This window comes from Sinocyclocheilus grahami, unplaced genomic scaffold (genome assembly GCF_001515645.1).
Source record: "Sinocyclocheilus grahami isolate Dianchi unplaced genomic scaffold, SAMN03320097.WGS_v1.1 scaffold358.1, whole genome shotgun sequence".
Taxonomy (NCBI): Eukaryota; Metazoa; Chordata; class Actinopteri; order Cypriniformes; family Cyprinidae; genus Sinocyclocheilus; species Sinocyclocheilus grahami.
The window spans coordinates 1,517,560-1,540,288 of NW_015505537.1; the positions used below are offsets into that span (position 1 = coordinate 1,517,560).

Below are 22,729 nucleotides of genomic sequence, written 5' to 3' on the forward strand. Positions count from 1 at the left end.
TTAGGTAGGCGTGGTTGACTCTTAACTTTTATAAAGAATATCTCTTTGGATTTGAGACTTTAGTCTTTGCAACTTTACAGATCTTCTTTATGCACCAAGAGCTTGTAACACTCCAAAGAGAAAGGAAAAATTTAAATCGCATCATATGACCCCTTTAAAGGAAAAACACAATTATAGGTAACAGGTTTAGGTTTTAAGGTCAAATTGGGGAAAAGAAAAAAGATACATGACACTATGACATAGCAATGGCAATGTAAAAAAGAAATGAAATTAACTTAATAATCTTAAAATAATTTAGGAGCCCAAACCTATCCTTGGCTCCTACATATACCCTATAGAGTCAACTGTGCTGAGGTCTGAGTTTTGTTTCCATGATTCAGTGCTCTTGTGTGCTTGTGTGTCAGTAATTAAATGGGACAAAAAGCCAGACAGAGACTGCTCGTCTGCAGTTCACTCACTATTCCATTGCGTGCCAAACTTAGGTGACAATTCTATGGCCTCTTCCAGACTTAGGAAGTCAAGCATCTCTCTCCTTCTCTCTCTGGTTTCTGGTTTGAGCAATGGTCAGCTGATTCTTTCAGTCATGAAATTTGTGTTGACAAGAGAGATAGAAGTATAACCACAGGTTATGACAGGAGAAATGTCATCTCACCACTTTTAAAGGGCTGGAATACACTACACGACGTTTAAAATCTGAACAGATTCATCATACACTTGTCACCTCTGTAAATGGTTACAAAGAAAAACATTAGCAAAGATATGCATTAGCTCACACAGAAACATGCGCCTAGCTGCTAAGAGACACATGACAAATGAAAACAATGTGTTCTAAAATCAGCTCAAAATATCAAACATGGACTGGATGTAATCACAAGCTAAAAAAAACAAATCAGAGTCTGTGCCCATCCTATACTGTGAAATTGGTAAACTCCGCAACCAAAACCTACAGACTGCTCTGACTTTGGCCAACTAGAGCTGACTCGTCCAGAGTGCAAATCAGGGCAAAAATTTGCACAAATGTTGTGTAGTGTATTCCAGGCTTTACTCTAGGTACAAATTTAGCATTTCAAAAATTCGATAAATTCAAATGTGTTTATTTTTTAAATTCAGTTAATAAAGGTATATAATCGAAAGGTGCCAAAAAAGATTTCACAGAAGAAGAAAAAGCCTGGTGAGCTTTTCTTTTGCTTTAGACAGTGGTCCTATGCAAAATAATGTATATGTTTAGGTTTTTAAATAACTGCTGTTCAATTTTCGTATGAAAGGAGCATTATAGAAAAGAATGACATTTCAGTGGAATCTGTTTTTAGATGGACATCTGCTCCGTTTAATGCCCACTTCCTCTTTCCCACCATTACAAGATTCACAAGCACACACGTTGCAAGGAAAAGGAAGATATTGAAATCATAATGCACAGAAGATGTAAGACAGTCTGCTTACATAAGATACCATGGGAATTTGATCCTAAACAGACAGAAATATTTGCTATAAAGGCATTTGAGTTATATCACAAGTGTGAAAGTGGTTTCATCATAGAATATGCAATTGCAATTTAAGTTATAACATCTGTGAGTATTAAAATATACTCAGAACACAAAGAACAAGGCACAAGCAAATATTTCACTTAAAAAATGTTTACATTTTAATACAATTCTGAAATACAAAATTACATGAAAAACTTCAAGCACTCTTTTTTGAGAAATAACAGTTATAATGTTTATAAAGCTTCAGTCTGAAGTACTGATGCATGATTCCATAGCCACATCTACCCGCACTTTTGAGTCTGTGAGACACTGTGAGTTGGTGCTGTGTGAACTCTGTCTTTTGGACACAAATGATAACTCTTTATTCCCTTCACCTGATGCTGCACTGGACAAATGCTGGAAGAGCTTCTGTATTCCAGTTTCCCGGAGCGAGCTGCGGAAGGCACGCGCGGCAAACACGTAAAGCACTGGATTGACTGAGCTACTGATGAATGTCAGGGCTCCTGCTATAAAGACCATTGTGCTGCAGGCGTCCTCCAAACTTTCTGCCATGTCGGGGCTTGAATGCTTGAGAGTGAGCGAGATGAGGGCAAGAAAGTTCCCTGTATGGTGAGGAATCCAGCAGAGAGCGAACATCACCACCACACTGCAGATGAGAACCGTCGACTTGCGCTTGGACTTGAAGTTCATCTGCGCTATGCGACTGAAGAGGCAGCCGTAACAGACCAACAGAGTGAAAAAAGGGATGACAAAGCCTATAAGAGATTCTAAAATGAGCAACACAGCCTCTTGGGCGTCAGTCTCGTACTCCCTGAACAGACATTGATTTTGTCCATGAACTTCTCCCAAAGTGTGAGTTACAATGACGGGAATATTGAGGAGAAATGAAGCCATCCATATCATTAGAAGTACCTTGTTCAGTGCTTGTCTCCTCCTCCAGACGAATGAGGCAAAGGGGTATCTGATGGCCAGGAAGCGCTCCACACTCATGGTGGTGATGATGAAGACGCTGCTGTACATGCAGGCATTGATGATGTACACCATGGCTTTGCAGGCTGCCTCTCCAAACACCCAGGAACGGGCCAGCGAGTAGATCCACAGCGGCAGAGTGATCAGCACCAGAAGATCTGCAGCTGCCAGGTGGAGGATGAGAAGCACCGTATGTGAACGCTGTTTCACATGCTTCAGGATGGTCCACACCACCAGCAGGTTCCCAGGTGTGCCCACTAGAAAACACACACCCAGGATCACACAGGCCCCCACCAAGCCCAGATCGGTCTCCTCATCTGCCTGAAAATAAGCTGTAGCGTTCATGATTCCCTCTCTGTCCACTCGAGTCTGCTATACATCTAACCACTGAATTAGAAAACCAGTTTGCCTCAGCAAAACTCACTTCCCGTTTGTGGAAAAACAGAACTCTCGAGTACAGAAAAGAAAAACATCTGAAGTGATTGTCTGCTAAAAACACAACCAAAAAGTATGTACGTTAGCACGGGAGGAGCATCACAACTGTGAATTTAGATGTAGAAAGCAGATGCAATTACAGTTTCTGTTTACACTTAAAAAATGTTGGCAATTTTGGTGAGTCAGTTTACCTCACTGTGCATTTTAACTAGGCCCATTTTAACACCACAGAACAAAATATGTTTGATTTTTTAAGGCCCTTCAGATATACAGCACTGGAGCAGAGAAATGCTCCAGCAGAATATTTTATTTTATATATATTTTTAATATATATTTTTTCACCTCTGTATTAAGTATAATAACAACTTGAATAATTAAAAAAAAACTATTATGGCATTTAAACAACTTTGACCAAAAAAAAGAAAGAAAATATAATGGGATTTAAACAACTTTGACCACAGATGTTTGAGATATTATGGCATTTAAACAAGTATTATCATTAAAACATCAAAACGTTTTGTCATTTCAATAACTTTAACCACAAAAGTTTGATATTTGAACAATTTTGACCATAAAAAATAGATACATATTATGGCATAATAAAACATTTGACTAATAAAAAATATAAATATTATGGCATTTAAACAATTTCGACCATTAACAAACAGAAATATTATGGCATTTAAACAAGTTTTATCAAAAAAAAAAGAAAAATAAATCAAGTAAAAAAATTAATTTGACCATTAAAAAAGATCCAAATTTCTCATACGTCTAACATTTACTTAGAAATCTGTGAGACCCCTCTGTTCACCACCACTGGAGTCTTCAAGGATCTTTCCATGCTGCAGTCCAGAATCCTGTAAGAAGCCTTCTGTCATTTGTTGTGTTTGTGTGGCTAAGTCCAGAAACTAGCTTCACTATCCCAGACTTCTTCAGATTTCCATGGACGTTTTTAGAAGCAAGTGCATACAACACAGGGTTTACTGAGCTACTGATAAATGCCAGAGCTATTTGGGATATGAGGCTGTTCATCAGATTGTCCTACTAGAAGAACCACCATCCCTACGACATTGAGAATGTGGTGTGGCAACCAACACAAAATAAAGACCACGACCACTCCATAAATGAGGAAGACCGATTTCTTGGTCCTAAAGCGCAACTTTCGAAGCTGGACTGCAACTTGACAGTAGCAGATCGTAAGTGTGAGAATGGAATAATGAAACCAAGCAGTCTCCAAACACATACAAAAGACTTCAAAAGACAGAGTTGTACTCCTGGTACAAGCAATGTTTCGCTCCATCATCATCATCATCTAGATACTGGGTTAGGATGACTGGAATCCCCAAAATGAATGACAGGATCCAGGTCACTGCCAGTATTCTGGACATGGATATCCCATTTTGCCAATAAAGCATCTTTAGGGTATCTGACAGCCAGGAGATGGTGATGATGAAGACGCTGCTGTACATGCAGGCATTGATGATGTACACCATGGCTTTGCAGGCTGCCTCTCCAAACACCCAGGAACGGGCCAGCGAGTAGATCCACAGCGGCAGAGTGATCAGCACCAGAAGATCTGCCTACATAGTACAGTAATCAATTGCTTCATTACACTGTACTTTCAGTTTTTTTCTGAAACTGAAATGGAATGAAATATGAATAAACAGAATGTAAACTGATATTAAAATAATAATAAACAGAATATATGGGTATAGAAAAGAATCACCCCCCCCCCCCGCTCTTTAAAATAATCACATTCTGTTGCTTTGTTTGCAGCCTGAAATGAAGACGGACACAGTTGCACTGAGTAAATACAGCTGGATATAAAACAAAAACTGGGTCCATCTTCATTTCAGGCTGCAAAGCAACAAAATGCGATTATTTTAAAGAGGTGATTCTTTTCTATACCCACTGTATATATAATACTTATAGTGTAATTTCCAGTCATGTGAAGGGTTGTTAAATGACTAAACTAGTATCATCTGAATTACAAAGTTCTCTTTGATATAATTAAGGCTTTAGGTTATAATTAAGTATGTGTCTGATGCCTGCCGTATAATTAAAACCTCATTGTTATTATTATTGAATAAAATGTTAAATAAATCAGACAAATGATAGATGAACAATCCCCTCTGTAAAAACTTTCAGAATGTAGACAGGAATATAACTGAAAGGTTTAGTGTATGTAAGTGCTATTGAAGTGGAGATTTCTGACCCCGTGCAGGAGAAAAACTCATTTTGAGAAAACAGCCTTTAAAGATATGTATAATTGAAATCTGCAGACACAAACGAATAAGGTGATAAAATAAACTTTTTTGTAACAACATGTTTTTCTATTTGTCTATCATTCACACAGTTAAGGGATAAATAATAGATTTTAAAGCTCAAGTTGTATAAAAATATGGAATATGACAGATTTACTCTGTTTACTGTTAAGTCTACTTAATTACACTCACTATTAGTATTAGTATTTTCATAGATGAGATGTTTTAAGAAGTGACTATTTGATGATCAAATCCCCAAAGTTTTTTTTATGAAAGTCTGAAGGCAGACAAAGATTTCTTACGTGCACGTCAAGAAGACATCTCAACGACGCATCTGTCGCAACAGACACATGAAGTAAAGTCTGTGTCCAGGTGAATGTGACAGTAGCGCCATCTGCTGCTCATACTTCATACATACCGTGGCAGCAGAATTTCTTCCTGCGGAAAAGTTGCGTATTTATCCAAAACTTACATTTCCCCTAATATAGGCATATCTTTTGTTGATGCATTTGACTGATGGGTTTTTAGACATTTATGAAAGCATGCATACATTCCATGCACATTTTAATGCTGACTGAGAGTTTAAACCAACAGAGTGAGTTATGTCAGCTGCATGAGATTAGTGCAAATTGTGGTTTGTTTTTGTTCATTTTTTTCTTCAGATGAGGAAGGTCTCTCTGATCCAGTATTTCAGTGTCTAGGGCAAAAACTGGGCAAGAAAAGCTGGTTTGATCCATTTCATACAGGCTCTGCAGTGCAGGTTTAGCCTATTCAAATGATAGATCATCCATCATAAGCATTTTTCTTAAACTTTGTGTAATGAATATGTGATTTTACCATGTTACAAAGACATTTGTTTCTTTTACTTATTAAAGCAATGCATAAGAGCTCCAGCATCTGGTACTGCATTCAACGCTCCAGTATTTCACCCAGTCTAACCCAAGTACAAAAACACAAATGCAAATGCAGATGGATACACCTGTGCAGCCTTTGAATGTTATGTGTCGTGAGTCCTCCCTGAGCCAACAGCATCAGCAAATCTATTACTGCTGGTACAAAACAAAATCTGATCTGGTACCAAATCTGATCTATAAAAGAGGCTCTGTGGGAGTCAAAATAATGAATAAGCCCATATCTCTTTGTCACTAACATACTCCTCATAAACTTTTCTTTCTTTCTTTCACTTTCTTACCATGGTTAAGTTGAACATCAGGGATTTAAATGAAGATGTAAATGAAGCAGTCACTCCAGGCAAATGCTTCAGGATCATTTTCTGTGACTCCATGAACAATAAACGTACACTGTAAAAAAAAATTCTGTAGTTTTTACTAAATAATTTTGGCAGCTGTGGTTGCCAGAATAATTCTGTAAAAAATGCAGAAAACCTGTAAGGCCAAAACCTGTAAATTTTACAGTATAATACTGTAATTTACAAACAAGAAAATTTGAATGTAAACCAGTAAATTCAACAATGCACACTGCTATTAAAATCTGTTTTGTACCTTTAACATATTGACAACCACCATAATAATGCAGGTGGTAAAAGAGAAAGCCACATGAAGAATCAAAGCTCATCACAAGTAGCTTCGCCACAAGCAGAAGTATATATTAATATATCGAAGGTGCACGAGCCATTCATGCAAACACAAAACACCATCATGGTAACACACGTGATACTTAAATCATGCATTAAACTTTCATTAAACAACAGAAGATGTAACATAAAGCCCAAATATACATAACTAATAACAAAAACTATTTGAAAAACATGATTATTCAAACAAAATACTTTCAAATGTGGAGTGTCATGCAGGGAATTCTGGGAATATCAGTTTACAGTTTTTGACTGTAAATTATACATTGATTTGTTATTTTTACTTCTAAAAACTGCCAAATTAACAGCATTTTACTGTAAAATTACATGAAATGTCTGGTTAGATATTTTACAGTTTTTCCTGTATATAGTACGGGAACTTACTGTTAACCTATTAACAGTTTTTTTTCCATAGCGTTTTTACAAAATTTTACAGTTAAAATTACACTTATTTTTTACAGTGTAGGTGAAAAAAAGGTACAGGTAAAATGTAGATGAAAACTGTAAAAGCAGTAATATGAAAAACAGAAAAAGAAACTAGCAATATTGAATCCAAATGAACTTTAAACACAAAACCATTATTTATATATTAATCTTGCAGAAAATAATATTTTATAAAATATATTTTTATTACCCAGGACCAATAATGTCCACATGTCATTTCACAACCTCTCCTCTCTCCACTGAGACCTCCAGCACACACTCAGAGCAACAGCATATGTTGGTTTTCCACCCACTGACACATGCTATGAACAAGTGTGAAAAGATGCTGGCACCTAAAAGAGATTGAACAGATGAGTTGTCCCAAGCATCACATGGAAACCATTCCCATATGTAACAGGCAACAGCCAATAACTCGTTTCTCTCTATCACACAGTTGGCCCAGCGCAGCCCCTCAGCCACCTGCGCCAGATTTCATGGAGTGCCTGAGATGCAACAGCAGTCTGTCGCCTCAGTTACATTACATGTATGGCACCCATGATGAATATACTGTGGGACATTAGCAGACATTTGGGTCTCTCCAAGATGAGTCTGTTGGACGGGATGACTGTAATGGTGGAAGCCAAGGGGGGCGGCTTGAGGACAGGACTGTCAGATTCAGCAAAGGCTGCATTGCTGATGAATGTAGTCTCCATCAACAGACAGATGATGAGCGGACACCAGCAGAACCCGGATACAGGCAGAACTAATACAGCGCAACGACACACACCATTTACAATGCAAAGAGACCAACTATAACACCTGTGTGAGAAAGCGAAGGGAACTAACGCAGACGCCGAGAAGCCCAGAGGGCCCGGGACAATCACTCAGCACAGTGTCAGCATGACAGAAGTGTCCACATTCCAACAGCACAGACCAGCGGAGGTTTGGTTGAAATTCAGACGACAGCACAGAGACCAGCATTGGGGTGACACAATGGTATAGTAATGGTATCAAATGATAAGACCATGGTATTTTGTTTTCTATACTTATCGAGATACTGCTATATACTCATATATACCATGGTAAAGTATTTGCAAGGTCTTTAAAAAGAATTTCATGGAAGTAACTGAGTTCTTCTTCAGTGAAAGATTCTGAGGAGCCACTGTAGTCATATGTAATATTTATCAAAACAATGATGTGAGCACCCCGTTTAGGATAGGTAGCAGTTTTATGATTTATGTTATTCCCAATGTATCATATATAGGCCTAATAAACACTACAGATGAGGCAGAGAGCTGCAGTATTCATGGCTGTGCGCCACCTGCTGGTTGATTTGTGGTACAGGTTGATCATCCTCCAGTGCTAGGAAGAGGAGACCCACTTTTTACACGCTAGGGAAAAGATAAGCAGATAAATATCACACAGCATTCATAACCGGTACATAATAAAAGGATAAAATAGTGCATTAGAAATCTAACGATATAAATAACATGCACCAGAGATATACTGTATTTTTACCGCACCATAGTAACCTTAATTGTGGTTTGGGGAAGTTAAGGATTTGAGTTAGGCCTAATGTGTTAGGCTTAGGCTATGTGTAAAGTCAGAGTTAAGAATAGGATTCTGTGAATATCTGTGTGATGGATGGATATTAATTTCATGACTGTCCCAGAGATGTGTTCTAGATTTTACACGATTCATTATGTTCCCATTGCTCATATCCAGTTTTCCCCTCTTCCTCAAGTTCAGATTTGGCTGTAATATCATTAAAGATAGATGGTGCAAAATATTCTTGGTAAAAGAGATAAATAAACCAGAGTAGTCCTGCAGAAGCCCATGCAGCCTCACTGGAGCACTCAAAGCTCATCATACTCAAGTCCTGCTGTGAATGATTCTGCCTCATTGAGTTCTGTTCCACTCTCGGGTTTGTGGTTTCCATCCGTGTGTGGACAAAACAAAGAACACTGGAAAATTCTGTGGCATTCCCTACATGCTAAACAACTTAACTTAATATCTCCCTGTCCAGATGTGGACTTTGCATATTTCAGTCTTTCTAAAAAGTAGATGATGTTGGCCCATGGAAGCCGTGCTTTCCTGATGGGGATACACGACTCCACCAAAATGGACTCTAGGGTTTATAGCAAATCTAGTCCATTTCCTCCAGACGAGGCTTTTTAAAAGATTAAAATGATTAATGGGCGATCATTCATGTATTTTCACCTTCCTTCCTGTTACAGACAAACCATGCTGCTGTGGATCAATTTATGTAGAGAAGAAAATGTGGTTAAAGGTAACAATAGTTTCAGAGGCAAAGGCACAATATTTCCTGTCACATTAGTCTGTTTAAACTCATTACATGTCTGTTGTTTATCTTATATATGTAATTATAAAAAGTGTTGCCAACGAAGTACAGTTGCTTTCCACAAGCCATTCAAAAAGAGTTAGTGTGAAGAAGCTATTGATGACAATGTTCCTCAGGCTAAAACGGTACAGTAAACCGAACTGAGCATCATTTCTCACACCACTTGTTTACATGTATTTGAAAGTACATTTAAACTACATACTGCTTGCGCCCCAAGGCACAATAACATCATTAGTAACAATGAATCCGATTCTTAGCTCAGTCAGTGTGCAGAAATTGAACACCAGCCTGCAGGGTTTGTGGGATATGGGTTTCTACTTTATGCCAATCATAAATGATTAAAGACAATGAATAAAACACACTTCCTTTATCGGTACAAAGCAATCCCTCTTTATTACTTCTGTGAACTTGTTAAGATTGAAAAATAAAACACTTGCTTCAGCTTGAAGTGGAACTTGCAGTGCTTTTTATTATTATTATCTTTTGTTTGTACACTTACAAGTTGGGTTGGCAACAAAGAATGGCACTTGAGTGATTCCCATGTTGACTGGTTAATACATGTATAAACATTACTTCCTAAACGCTATGTCCTCAAAGCACCACTGGTGCAATTATTTACAATTTACATGTTGTATTTGTTATACGCAATATAATGTAATGAAGAGAAACTTAATTAAGAGAAACTCTCACCATCTCCAAACAGGCAGCAATGATATCCAGCACCCATGAGCAGCAGTACTGGGTAGAGCTGACCTGAGGCCAGTCGAATAATTTGAATGAATGCTCTCTGATTCTGGATCAGGCCAGCTATCAAACAGCATACTGAACCGACTGACTACAGGTCCACAAACTATGGAAACACTAGAACGAACAGAAACTCTACAACAAATGCTTTAAACATTGCTTAACGTCTTTAGTGTACTGATGCTTAGAAATCTAGACATGCCTTTTAACATTAATGCATTTTTTTCTAAATCAAACCACCTGAAGTCTGCAGCAAAGTGGGCAACAACAACAAAAAGAGTGAATAACCGCAACAGTTCAGAAGTGTATTGTACACTACTACGGTATTTAGTTAACAATACAGCTGAGAACACTACTGCATCTTAACATTTGAAAAGAAGATAAATACAAGAATATTTATTCAGTTTTATAGATCATTTTTCAATTTATATAAAAGCTATTGATGCTAAAAGTGGTTTAAAAAAAGAAAATAAGAAACAGTGCTATTTTCAGCGCTTTTTAAGCTGCATGAGATTTGCTGGCACTCAATGGGAACAATAAATACTAGCTCTGTACTCCTCTTCGGTGTCGCAATGTTGTCTTCTCAGTCTGAAGCAGACAGGTCTTAAACCTACGGGACAAAGGAGGATAGAATAACAAGCACGTGTAAAAGCACTAGTTTAAGCACCATGAATATTTTTACTAAGCTAAGATGAGTTTTAATGCAAATAGCAATGGAAGTGTGATGCCATGGAGCGAAAGCCAGACTTACTGCAACAGTGGTTACTGAGCTCACACTATAGTAGAGGGACCAATCACCTGAGCTTCCCCCTATGACGAGAAGGAGATGGGTGCAGGTGTTATCACAGGTTAAAGGGGAGGCTTTGATTTCAATCGTCAGGTGATCAGTGTCTTCTTTAATGCGTTTATTAGTGCTGGCATAAGCATGGGTGTTATGAGATATTTCTGCATCAGGCTGTGTCCACATATATCCGAATATATTTGAAAAAGCTGTTTCTGTTTTAAAACACTCTCTGATGATACATAGAGACATACATCATAAAGTTCTCACGCTATTCTTCTGGCACTATCATTTATTAGCACATATCCCACAACTCACTGGTGTATCCGGGTTGCACTTAAAATTGCCGTTCCATATATGGTCTAAAACAGCATTAGCAACATCATTGAAGTGAATAGTAGGCACAACAATGCCAGTAAAACAATAGATTAAACATGCAACATCGCTTTCGAATACCTCTGTTTTCACAGTCCACACTACAACATGAAAACTGTTTTCAAATTTATCCACTTGGATAAATAGGTAGAGAAAAAGATGCGTTTTCAAATTCATCCGGATTTATGCGGATGTAACCTCAGTGACACTGGCTGTGTTTACACTTGGAATTAACATGCGATCACCGTGATCCGATTAAGCAGATCGGATCACCAGTCAATCAGGACACGGCGCGTTTACATTTGGCAACATCAACTGACTTCTCTATCTGGATAACTGATCGGATCTGTCTTTCCCGCGCAATATTTAAATAAGTCTGCAGTGCAAAGTCGACCTGAAGTGGTGGGTTTTCTTTTGAAAACTATTTTCAGTCGCGGGACGTTTTACAAATCAAAATTAATGTATGAGTCTCACTAGCGCTCTGTTCTTCTGACAGTTCGGGAGAGAGGGGGCGGCGTTTTGCGTGATGTCGACCTGCGAATGCAGACACGATGGCGTTTGCGTTTACATTACACTGAGATCCGATCACAATGCGTCCTCGACTACCTCTGGACCAGGACACGCTGATCGGATAACATTCTGATCAGAAGCACGTTTACACTTGTCTTTTCAATGTGTATGTGGACAACATCCGCATAGAGGTATTAATGTATGAGTCTCACTAGCGCTCTGTTCTTCTGACAATTCGGGAGAGAGGGGGCGGCGTTTTGCGTGATGTCGACCTGCGAATGCACACACGATGGCGTTTGCGTTTACATTACACTGAGATCCGATCACAATGCGTCCTCGACTACCTCTGGACCAGGACACGCTGATCGGATAACATTCTGATCAGAAGCACGTTTACACTTGTCTTTTCAATGTGTATGTGGACAACATCCGCATAGAGGTCGCATGTTATTGCCAAGTGTAAACACAGCCCCTGATAGGTCATTTGATGCTGGCAGAAGCTTGAAGATGTGCACTCAAAATACTGGCCATCTGAAATGGACACATGCTATACTAACCGCTGAGATGTACTGGCTGTTAAAGCAGGGTTTCTCCTGGGTGGGAGAGGTGATGGTGGAGTAACAGGAGGAGTCACACGGTGAGCTGGGCTCCTCGGACAAAGCGAGGTCGCATGTTATTGCCAAGTGTAAACGCAGCCCCTGATAGGTCATTTGATGCTGGCAGAAGCTTGAAGATGTGCACTCCAAATACTGGCCATCTGAAATGGACACATGCTATACTAACCGCTGAGATGTACTGGCTGTTAAAGCAGGGTTTCTCCTGGGTGGGAGAGGTGATGGTGGAGTAACAGGAGGAGTCACACGGTGAGCTGGGCTCCTCGGACAAAGCCTCGGGAAGGTGACTGGACACACATCCGCTGTCTGACCCGCTCGAGCCACTACCTGACAGACAGTGAGACGACGAACCTGAACTCTCTGTAGCTACAAACACAAGTCAAAGATCAACATCCTGTTATATATGTGGTTTCTGAGAAAGTGTTTAACACTTTCAAACATGTTATGATACATACTCATAGACGGCTGACTGCTGGTCTCATGTTCCAGCTCGTCTTCCTCGATGCAGGGGCTGATGAGAGGTCTCTCCCCTGCTAACAGGCTTTGGCTGCTGTACATATGCAGATTCAAGGGCCCCAGCAGCGTGGAAGAGGAGGGGCCACCGGACACCGGGGGGCCGCTAACAGGAGCATTTACTGCAGCTCGTTTGAATGGGTTTGAGTGGTCAAAAAGCGAGACAGCAATGGAGGCTCTCGTCCTGGCCCCTGTAACAGAAGAACGAGTATGACAATAGTAAAAACAACCCATAGAATCATTAGCTGCTTATTTATAATCAAAATATTATTCTGGTGAGAGCAAGTTATTCTGATGAGTTGTGTTAAACAGGCTCACCTCTGCCTTTCATAATGTAGTCAATGGCTCTGTCGTTGATAGCAGCATCACTGGGTTTAATGTCCAGGAAGGGTTTATTGCCCACCCCCATAGAGACCATCTCCTGCATTCGAACTTCTGCATACACACATAGAAACATGTTTAAAAACGCTGCCATATATCAGAAATGAAAAAGTACTGATGATAACTGTGATATTTAAAAATTAAAAAATTACTGCACAAATGATATTATCATAAATAATCCGGCATCAGTAACCATATGGTTGACACTCCAATAACTGACATTAAGCTTCAGAAAGCATAAAGCACATATAAAGTGTAAAAAATATTTCCTTAGGGATTGAGTAAATATATGCAAATACAGGTTGAACAAAGCCCTGGATTTGCATCACTTTCTCACACTCATATCAAACTGTAGAAATACAACACTGGTGTGACTCGAAAGTGTTTTAAATAGCTTCCAATCTGCCTGAGGCCTTTACAGATGAAATGCTAAATTTCTTTTTTTAGATATGCTAAGATGGTATGAGACAGGAAATATTATCTGCAATTATCCTCTCATGTTCAGAATGCTGAACAAAACAAATTCAAACAACTTATTAAGTTTTTCTTTCCCACCTTTATTCCGTGTGGCCTGCTGCCACAGTATCCGTGCAATGTCGCAGGTCCAGGCATGTTTGATCTCGGCAGTGCTGGCTTGGAGAATGTAGGTCTGGTTCTTTGAACTTCTCCTCCTGAACCAGACCTCAAACCTCAGAGCGTTCTCACCCGACGTCTCTGTCATACCCACATCAGCCGTCTACAAAGAGAATGACAGAGTAGAGAGAATATTCACATATCCTTTCAATCAATATTGAGGGCTCATGGCATCTTGTTATTATTATGGCTTGCAGGAGACCGAACTGATGCTGATATTAACATAGGACAGAGGACATATAATAAAAGGATGTGAGTGTATTAGTAAAAGAAATAATTGTCAATGCATTTGTGTTTTTATGGAGATGTTTCCTGTCTCTCTAAACTTCAGATGTCCTTTAGGTGCTCACCTTAAAAGAGTGCTTGTAAATGTAAACATCTAGGCCACCCTCAATGCGTTTGGGTTTGCTGAACAGCACTAGATCCTCAAACAGGAACACATGTCTTTGGCACTTCTTCCTGCCATACCAAATAGTGAACTCATCTTGCCGAACCAACTGCCCCTGCTCTTTCAAGTTCACCTGGAAGAATAAAATATGAAATGGTAATGCAGAAGATCATTTGGCTTTCCCACGTCTCAAATGTGAAGTGGTGTGTGTGTCCGCTTACATCACAATCTCTGATAGCATCCATGGCGAGCAGATCGTTGCCATGGCGAAGCTGGAATTTGACCATCTCGGTGGCGGCACGTAGGTACGTTAGCTCCTGCTCCTGGACTTCACTCACTTCTTTGATCAGGTCTTTCCGTCATGGACTGGGAACAGACGAGCACTGACAAATTAAGCCCATTTGTTTCATTTCCAATGAAAATATGATTTAATTTGTGACATTTAATTCAGAATCCCAGAATGAGCTCTACAGGTACATCTAAAAAAATTTGAATATCATGAAAAAGGTCAATATTTTTTGTCACTCATTTCAGAAAGTGAAACCCATATATTACATTATTGAACAATATTCTAATTTTCTGAGACACTGAATTTTGGGTTTTCATTATCTGTAAGCCATAATCATCAAAATTTCAAGAAATAAAGGCTTGAAATATTTCACTCTATGTGTAATGAATCTATATAATATATGGGTTTCACTTTCTGAAATGAGTGACAAAAAATATTGACCTTTTTCATGATATTCTAATTTCTTTAGATGTACCTGTATTAGAATTGAAAACATAAGAACAGTTAGAATTAATAGACTGTGAAATGTAACTAAAAAAAACAGATCGGAACTCTCTTACATGTCGTAGGAAGCAGTGGCTGACACGTAGTGGATGATTGCAGCAGCTCTCAAGCTCTTTCAGGAAATACTGGCTGTGGAAGTCCACCAGCTTCTCCAGGTTTCCGAAGATGACGCTGCGCTTTCCCCGCAGGTCCTGTGGCAGGTCAGCGCGCTCCATCTCAGGGAAATAGTTGTCAATGATGTACCGCAGAGAACGCACATATTCCCGCTCCGTTGTTACCATCTCATCTACGATGTGGCATAGTTTACTGAAAGACAGAGAGAGTGTGCACAATTAACATACTCCAAATGCTTACATTTGATAAGATTTTAACATTTCTGTGAGATTTTAAAAACTTTTACAACAAAAACATTAAGCAGCACAATTGTTTCAACATTGATAATAACAAGAAATGTTTCTTGAGTTCCAAATCAGCAAATTATAATTATTTTTGAAGAATCATGTGAAAATGAAGACTGGAGTAATGGGTGCTGAATATTCAGCTTTACCATCAAAGAAAAAAAATTACATTTTAGATTTTTTTAAAATTGTAATAATATTTATTACAATTACTCCCCCCCCCGGGTGAGCATAGGAGACATCCTTCAAAAACATTTTAAAAAAATCTTACAGACCCCAAACTTTTTAACAGTAGTGTATATCAGTTTGACATCAGCATGTGTGCCCTAACAGCTTTGTCAGACTATGCAACCATAAAAGACAGGTATTTTCACTTGTCTCTCTAGGATGTCATATGCTTTCTCCCTGAAACACTCAAGCCAATCACTTGAGAGCCCATGATCTCTAACTCAGACTGGATGGCTCACTGTGACCGTTCCCTTGGCATTTGTTTTAAACTCAGTAGTTTTAAAACACAAAGTTTAACTCTTGACTGCCTTTTTGACCACATGGCCCCTCTTCATTAAACCCTCCATCATGTCAACCTGATGACAGCAAACCTGAATGCTCAAAATAAATGAAAGGCATAGAGCACCTGTTGTCTGATAGTCTTACAAACATTATTACAGCACCTTTACCTTCTTACCACACAGCTGAACATGTGTGTGTGTCCAGTACGGAGAAAAATATGGTGATGTTTTAGTATTTACATTCATCTTAAACTGGATTCTTATCAGAAGTTTTTCATCAGCCTTATATTTGCAGTAACTGGACCACAGTTATTTCTGTCTGAAAAACTGTCAACATCACCTCTGTACTGTAATCTCAGAGAGTGAGAAATGTGTTTTGAAAGGAAGACACACAGATGTAAAGACCTACTTAAGACGCCTATATAATCAACTCCATCCATCTCTTCAGTGTGGAGGAGCAGAACACAGAACATGCTCCCCAGCACTTCAAAGCCCAGAGGACCAGTGCCCACCTGGGACAGTGATCTGTACCCCACAGCTGGAAAAGACATCTATGGAGATTTAGAGGATTACGGGGCTGTGACTGTTTAATATTAGACATACTGAGTTCCTTTATGCACACATTACGAACATGATTTAGTCTGTTTAGTATGTTTTATAGTTGGAAAACACTTTTTTTCCTGGATGTCTTGTGTGTGCGTGTTCAATTTGGAGCAGTTTGCTGGTCAAATATATGCAAAAGCACCTCTTCCTAAGAAACTAAATACAGCTACACTGTACATTTTCATGTATAGAAACCCATTTATAATGTGTAAAAAAAGTATGATTTTATACATTAACATCATGTTGTTTGCAAAAATAAATAATTGACTTTTATATTGTCATTGAAATACAGTTTAATAAAATATCTGGACATCATTATCTGTACTGTTAGATTTTTAATATAAAGATAATATTTCTAATCCAATTCAACATTATTTATGCAACATAAATTAATATATAATATTATTAATAATTATATAATTTATTTATTATAATTATACAAGTAATTAATTATGAGCCAGGCTAAATATATTTGTCTGCGTTTTTTGGCAGCATTGTTGCTCATATTCTGTTACAACATCACACTGCATTTATTCCAGTGTGAGTGTGTGTGTTCTGTGACACAGCTATCATAAAAAGGTCGATATACAGTAAGTGGTTTTATGCTGAAGCATTCTTTAGTCGATGGCCTGCAGACCGCCCTGGTTGATTGTGTTTATATTACAGCAAGTGAGTGTGGGTAGTGTGGGTACAGCACTTGCTTACGTGTACCCACCTGCCCTTGTTACGTGTTTCTGGTGCAGGACTCCCACTGCGGTGAGTGTCAACAGAAGACCATTCATGCATGGGCGGTAGTCGCGGGCTGTACGGCCGATCGATCACTTCCGTGCTGCTCACCTCCAGACCCTTAATGAACACCCCTGTGTTTCCTCTCCGTGCAGGCTCACTCAAAGTTCTCTGACAGGTCCCATACCGTGACACAGACTCGCTACTGGCCGTATCAAAGCTCTGGGTCTTCCGCAAAACCCTGCGGTTTGGTTCGATAGAGGTGAGGCTTGGGCTTGTAGCACATGCCTGCCCCTCCAGATGTGGCTGCTGCAGAGACTCGTCTGTGGAGATGCTACGTGTTAGCCTGTGGGACCCGAAAGGGGTGCTTCTGTGCACAATGCTATATGGACTTCCTGATGGGGTTCGGACAGAGTCACGGGTGTCCATGCGAATGCCTGAAGGACTGCTAGGAGTTGAGGATATGCTTGACTGTGAGGAAAGTCTGTCCCGGCCCCAGCCTCCGCCGAACGCTTTCCGACATGAGAAGGAGATGCTACTGCTACGCTCCTGAGGTTTAGCTCTACAGTCCGAGTTCCGGCGAGAGGAGTCACCCATCGCTGATTTGGAGTCACTCTCACGGCGGGTGCGCAGGGCCATCTCCAGCTTCTTCTCAAACATCTGCTTGGTCTCCTGACACTTGGACCAGGCAAACTTCCACTGCTTGAGTCCCTGTTCACTCTTCATCTCCCCAGCAAGGTCCTTCATCTCCTGGAAGTGTGCGTCTGGGATCGGGGGGTGCTGACTGCGATAGGTCTCCAAACACGCGATCACACTCGGACACTTCTCAGACATGCCACACTCCTCCATACTAACACATGCCAAATGACGCATGCCCTCTAGCGCCCACTCATATGCCTAAAAGAGAGAGAGAGAGAGAGAGAAAAAAAAGTGATGCCTACAATGAAAAAAAAAAACGAGAGATGCATTAAAAACACATTTTGTGTATGGTAAACCCAGTGTTACATACTATTGTAGTATTTATTCATATGAAAATAAACTAGTTTTTTTTTTTAGTTTTCATTTTAATTTTAGTTTACATTTACGCTTTTATTCAAAGCGACTTACTAAAGAGAAACAAAAGTAATTTGTCAAAGAGCCAACAATATTTATAATAGTCAATGCCAATTTATAGTAATTTAATTTTTATTTAAATTTCTTAATATTTTTCTTATTTATAGTTTTTCTTATTATTTTAGTTTTAGTTTCAGCAATTTTAGTACTTCAACTGATTTCAATTAGTTCTATTTCTATTTTTTCCATCTGATATTTATATTATTCTACAGTAGCTTTATTTCAATTACTGAAAGCATTTTTAATAGTAATAGTAGTTTTAATCATAATTTTTAATTTATTTTTAAATAAAAATAACAACACTGGGTAAAACGACAGCTTAAAAAAACATGAAAAAAGGGAATGAAGGCAATATGTCACAATAAGAAGTTGTTATTCATGTTTGAGAAGAGAGGAGACTTTTTATGGAAAACAACTACACAACTACGTATCATTGCAGCGTCAATGGGGGTAAGGGAAGGATAGAGTGAGTGAGAAACCGCCCAGCATTTCTTTCATGTGAAATAAAGAGGTTTTTGGAGGTCTGGGTAAGAAGGCTTTAACATGCAGCTCAGCAGCAGGAGGGCCTATAGTTTCAACTATGTGTGACAGCACCCTGCCACAAAGACACATGCCAACCGCTTTACTAGCTGTCTTTCCATTTATGAGAAAATCTGATGGCCCCTTCTCACACTCCAAGATGCTGTTACATCAACTGGGCGGCACTCTTGTTTTTAGACCTTTTTTCATCAGCATCCTGGCGGGCAGGTTTCTATAGTGAGTGCTCACCTTGCTGGGAAATGAGTGGTTAAACTTCTGAGAGGATTAAAACAGATCAAACGCAACCCCCTTCCACCTCATACACCCACTCACACACACTTCAGTGCTGACTGCAAACACAGGGTTGTGTTTAGACATTCCTGAGAAAGGAGCAAAACTCCCCCTCTTCTCTGTCTTTCTGTGCACACACAAAACCTCCACAATCTACTTTAGCTGCTATGTGACATGTTGACATCGCTTGGCTCCCCAAGCCCCTCGGCTCTGTCTCTTTTTCAGGTTAGGGTGACACGGAGGCCACATGCCAGCGTGTTTTGTGTATTGTGACATCATGCATCAGAGTGAACAGATTATCAACAAAAAATGTAGTGCGGGGACTTAATTCTAACCATCGGTTATTGATTGGATGGAGGCAGGTCTGAACGCGAGCTTGCAGTCGATTGTGCAGGGGGCGGAATTTATGCCGACTAGATGATTGGAGAAGTCCAGCATATTTCACCAGAAGATCGAGTTGTGACATTTTCATTATAAATTACAAGCTCGAAAAAACTAAACAATAAACATGGATGAATTGTACTTAAAATATATACAGTGCCTATAAAAAGTATTCATACCCCTTCATTTTTTCACATTTTGTTATATCGCAGCCTAATGTTAAAAGAGAGAGAGAGAGAGAGAGAGAGAAAAAAAAGTGATGCCTACAATGAAAAAAAAAAGCGAGAGATGCATTAAAAACACATTTTGTGTATGGTAAACCCAGTGTTACATACTATTGTAGTATTTATTCATATGAAAATAAACTAGTTTTTTTTTTTAGTTTTCATTTTAATTTTAGTTTACATTTACGCTTTTATTCAAAGCGACTTACTAAAGAGAAACAAAAGTAATTTGTCAAAGAGCCAACAATATTTATAATAGTCAATGCCAATTTATAGTAATTTAATTTTTATTTAAATTTCTTAATATTTTTCTTATTTATAGTTTTTCTTATTATTTTAGTTTTAGTTTCAGCAATTTTAGTACTTCAACTGATTTAAATTAGTTCTATTTCTATTTTTTCCATCTGATATTTATATTATTCTACAGTAGCTTTATTTCAATTACTGAAAGCATTTTTAATAGTAATAGTAGTTTTAATCATAATTTTTAATTTATTTTTTAAATAAAAATAACAACACTGGGTAAAACGACAGCTTAAAAAAACATGAAAAAAGGGAATGAAGGCAATATGTCACAATAAGAAGTTGTTATGCATGTTTGAGAAGAGAGGAGACTTTTTATGGAAAACAACTACACAACTACGTATCATTGCAGCGTCAATGGGGGTAAGGGAAGGATAGAGTGAGTGAAAAACCGCCCAGCATTTCTTTCATGTGAAATAAAGAGGTTTTTAGCCAGGAGCTGGGAGGTCTGGGTAAGAAGGCTTTAACATGCAGCTCAGCAGCAGGAGGGCCTATAGTTTCAACTATGTGTGACAGCACCCTGCCACAAAGACACATGCCAACCGCTTTACTAGCTGTCTTTCCATTTATGAGAAAATCTGATGGCCCCTTCTCACACTCCAAGATGCTGTTACATCAACTGGGCGGCACTCTTGTTTTTAGACCTTTTTTCATCAGCATCCTGGCGGGCAGGTTTCTATAGTGAGTGCTCACCTTGCTGGGAAATGCTTTACACATCTGCATTTGGCAATTATCTGCCATTATTCTCCTCACCTCTTCACCTCTCAAGCTCTGTCAGCTTGGATGGGGGCTGGCAGACATTTTCAGGTTTCTCCAGAAATGTTTTATTTGGTTCAAGCTCAGTGGCTGGGCCACTCAAGGACATTTACAGAGTTGTCTATAAGCCACTCTTGCTGTGTGGTTAGGGTCATTGTCCTGTTGGAAGGTGAACCTTCTGCCCAGTCTGAGGTTCTGAATGCTCTGGACTGGGTTTTCATTAAGGCTCTCTCAATATTTTGCTGTGTTGAGCTTTCCGTCTACTCTGACAAGTCCCTCAGTCCCTGCCCCTGAAAAACAGACCCACAGCATGAGGCTGCTACTGCCACACTTAACTTTTGGGATGCTATACTCTGCAGGTGATGAGCAGAGCTGGTTTCCTTCAAACGTGATGCTTAGAATTGAGGTTAATCAGACCAGAGAATCTTTGTTTCTCACAATCTGAGAGTTCTTTAGGTGCTTTGTTGCAAATTTTAAGTGTGTTTTCATGTGTTTTCATTGAGGAGAGGACTGAGTTTGGCCACACCGCCATAAAGGCCAGATCGGTGGAGTGGTGCAGTGATGTTTGTCCTTCTGTAAAGCTTTCCGTCTACTCTGACAAGTCCCTCAGTCCCTGCCCCTGAAAAACAGACCCACAGCATGAGGCTGCTACTGCCACACTTAACTTTTGGGATGCTATACTCTGCAGGTGATGAGCAGAGCTGGTTTCCTTCAAATGTGATGCTTAGAATTGAGGTTAATCAGACCAGAGAATCTTTGTTTCTCACAATCTGAGAGTTCTTTAGGTGCTTTGTTGCAAATTTTAAGTGTGTTTTCATGTGTTTTCATTGAGGAGAGGACTGAGTTTGGCCACACCGCCATAAAGGCCAGATCGGTGGAGTGGTGCAGTGATGTTTGTCCTTCTGTAAGTTTCTCCCATCTGCATATATGATCATGGAGCTCAACTAGAGTGACCATCAGCTTCTTGGTCACCAGTCAAACCAAAACCTTTCTCCATCGATTGCTCAGTTTGGCCAGGTATGAAGGTATTTTTGGTGCAAAACAACTGAGTGACCGTGACAGCGGAATTTGTAGTTGTAGAAAATAGCCACACATGTGTATCAGTAAATCTGAAGTCACAGACAAACGTTGCAAACTTGTAGATATTTTTTTCTCTCCCACAAACACAACACAACAGTTACACGTTCTTGAATCCTTCACTGCAGGTGCACAAATCCTAGTCTACTAATCACAAATCAAGAAACTCGCACACCTGCATCAAAAAATGTGGTCACGGACGAATTTTGTACATCCGCAAATCAGTTTGTGAAATCTTTCAATGAGATTTGCACGCTTGTAGAATGTTTTCTTACATATATATTTTTTTCTTGGATGCTTTTTCTAGCACAAACACAAGTGCATAGCTACAACGGCGTGAATCTGCTGCTACAAGTCTCAAATACTGTTTTTCGCTTGCAAATGACAAGTTTCACGCTCTCTCCCTTATGCACTGCCTATCTGTGTGAAAAATGGTGCAAAAGTCATTTGTACATCTGTAGAGGCAACGGCGGGCACAGTTCAGAGGGCAGAGAATTTCAGCCAATCAGAAGAGCTCATTTGGGCACCTGAAACACGCCCCCTAGTTTTAGCCACAACCCCGAAAA

The 22,729-nt window shown here is 39.3% G+C and overlaps 3 protein-coding genes and 1 pseudogene across 3 annotated transcripts in view; all 4 read right to left on the reverse strand.

Annotated features, from left to right (window-relative positions):
- Positions 1-1,727: 1,727 nt before the first annotated feature.
- Positions 1,728-2,798, reverse strand: LOC107548956 (leukotriene B4 receptor 1-like). Its single transcript, XM_016229840.1, has one exon. It carries the CDS (start codon positions 2,796-2,798, stop codon positions 1,728-1,730), a length of 1,071 nt encoding a protein of 356 aa, XP_016085326.1.
- Positions 2,799-3,670: 872 nt separating this feature from the next.
- On the reverse strand, positions 3,671-7,882 carry LOC107548921 (leukotriene B4 receptor 1-like; annotated as a pseudogene).
- A 2,038-nt stretch (positions 7,883-9,920) lies between these two features.
- Positions 9,921-14,819, reverse strand: LOC107548957 (puratrophin-1-like). Its single transcript, XM_016229841.1, has 8 exons — positions 14,692-14,819; positions 14,433-14,603; positions 14,005-14,185; positions 13,387-13,503; positions 13,011-13,259; positions 12,818-12,921; positions 12,499-12,591; positions 9,921-10,885 (listed from the first exon to the last, which is right to left on the reverse strand). Exons 1-8 carry the CDS (start codon positions 14,755-14,757, stop codon positions 10,880-10,882), a joined length of 987 nt encoding a protein of 328 aa, XP_016085327.1. The 5' UTR covers positions 14,758-14,819; the 3' UTR covers positions 9,921-10,879.
- A 118-nt stretch (positions 14,820-14,937) lies between these two features.
- LOC107548922 (uncharacterized) overlaps positions 14,938-22,729 on the reverse strand; it is a 78,343-nt gene continuing 70,551 nt past the window's right edge. The window contains exons 15-17 of the mRNA XM_016229796.1: positions 17,489-18,396; positions 15,320-15,569; positions 14,938-14,949 (exon numbers count right to left, since the gene is read on the reverse strand). Coding sequence (XP_016085282.1) covers positions 14,938-14,949; positions 15,320-15,569; positions 17,489-18,396 — 1,170 coding nt within the window. The remainder of the gene's footprint in view (positions 14,950-15,319; positions 15,570-17,488; positions 18,397-22,729) is intronic.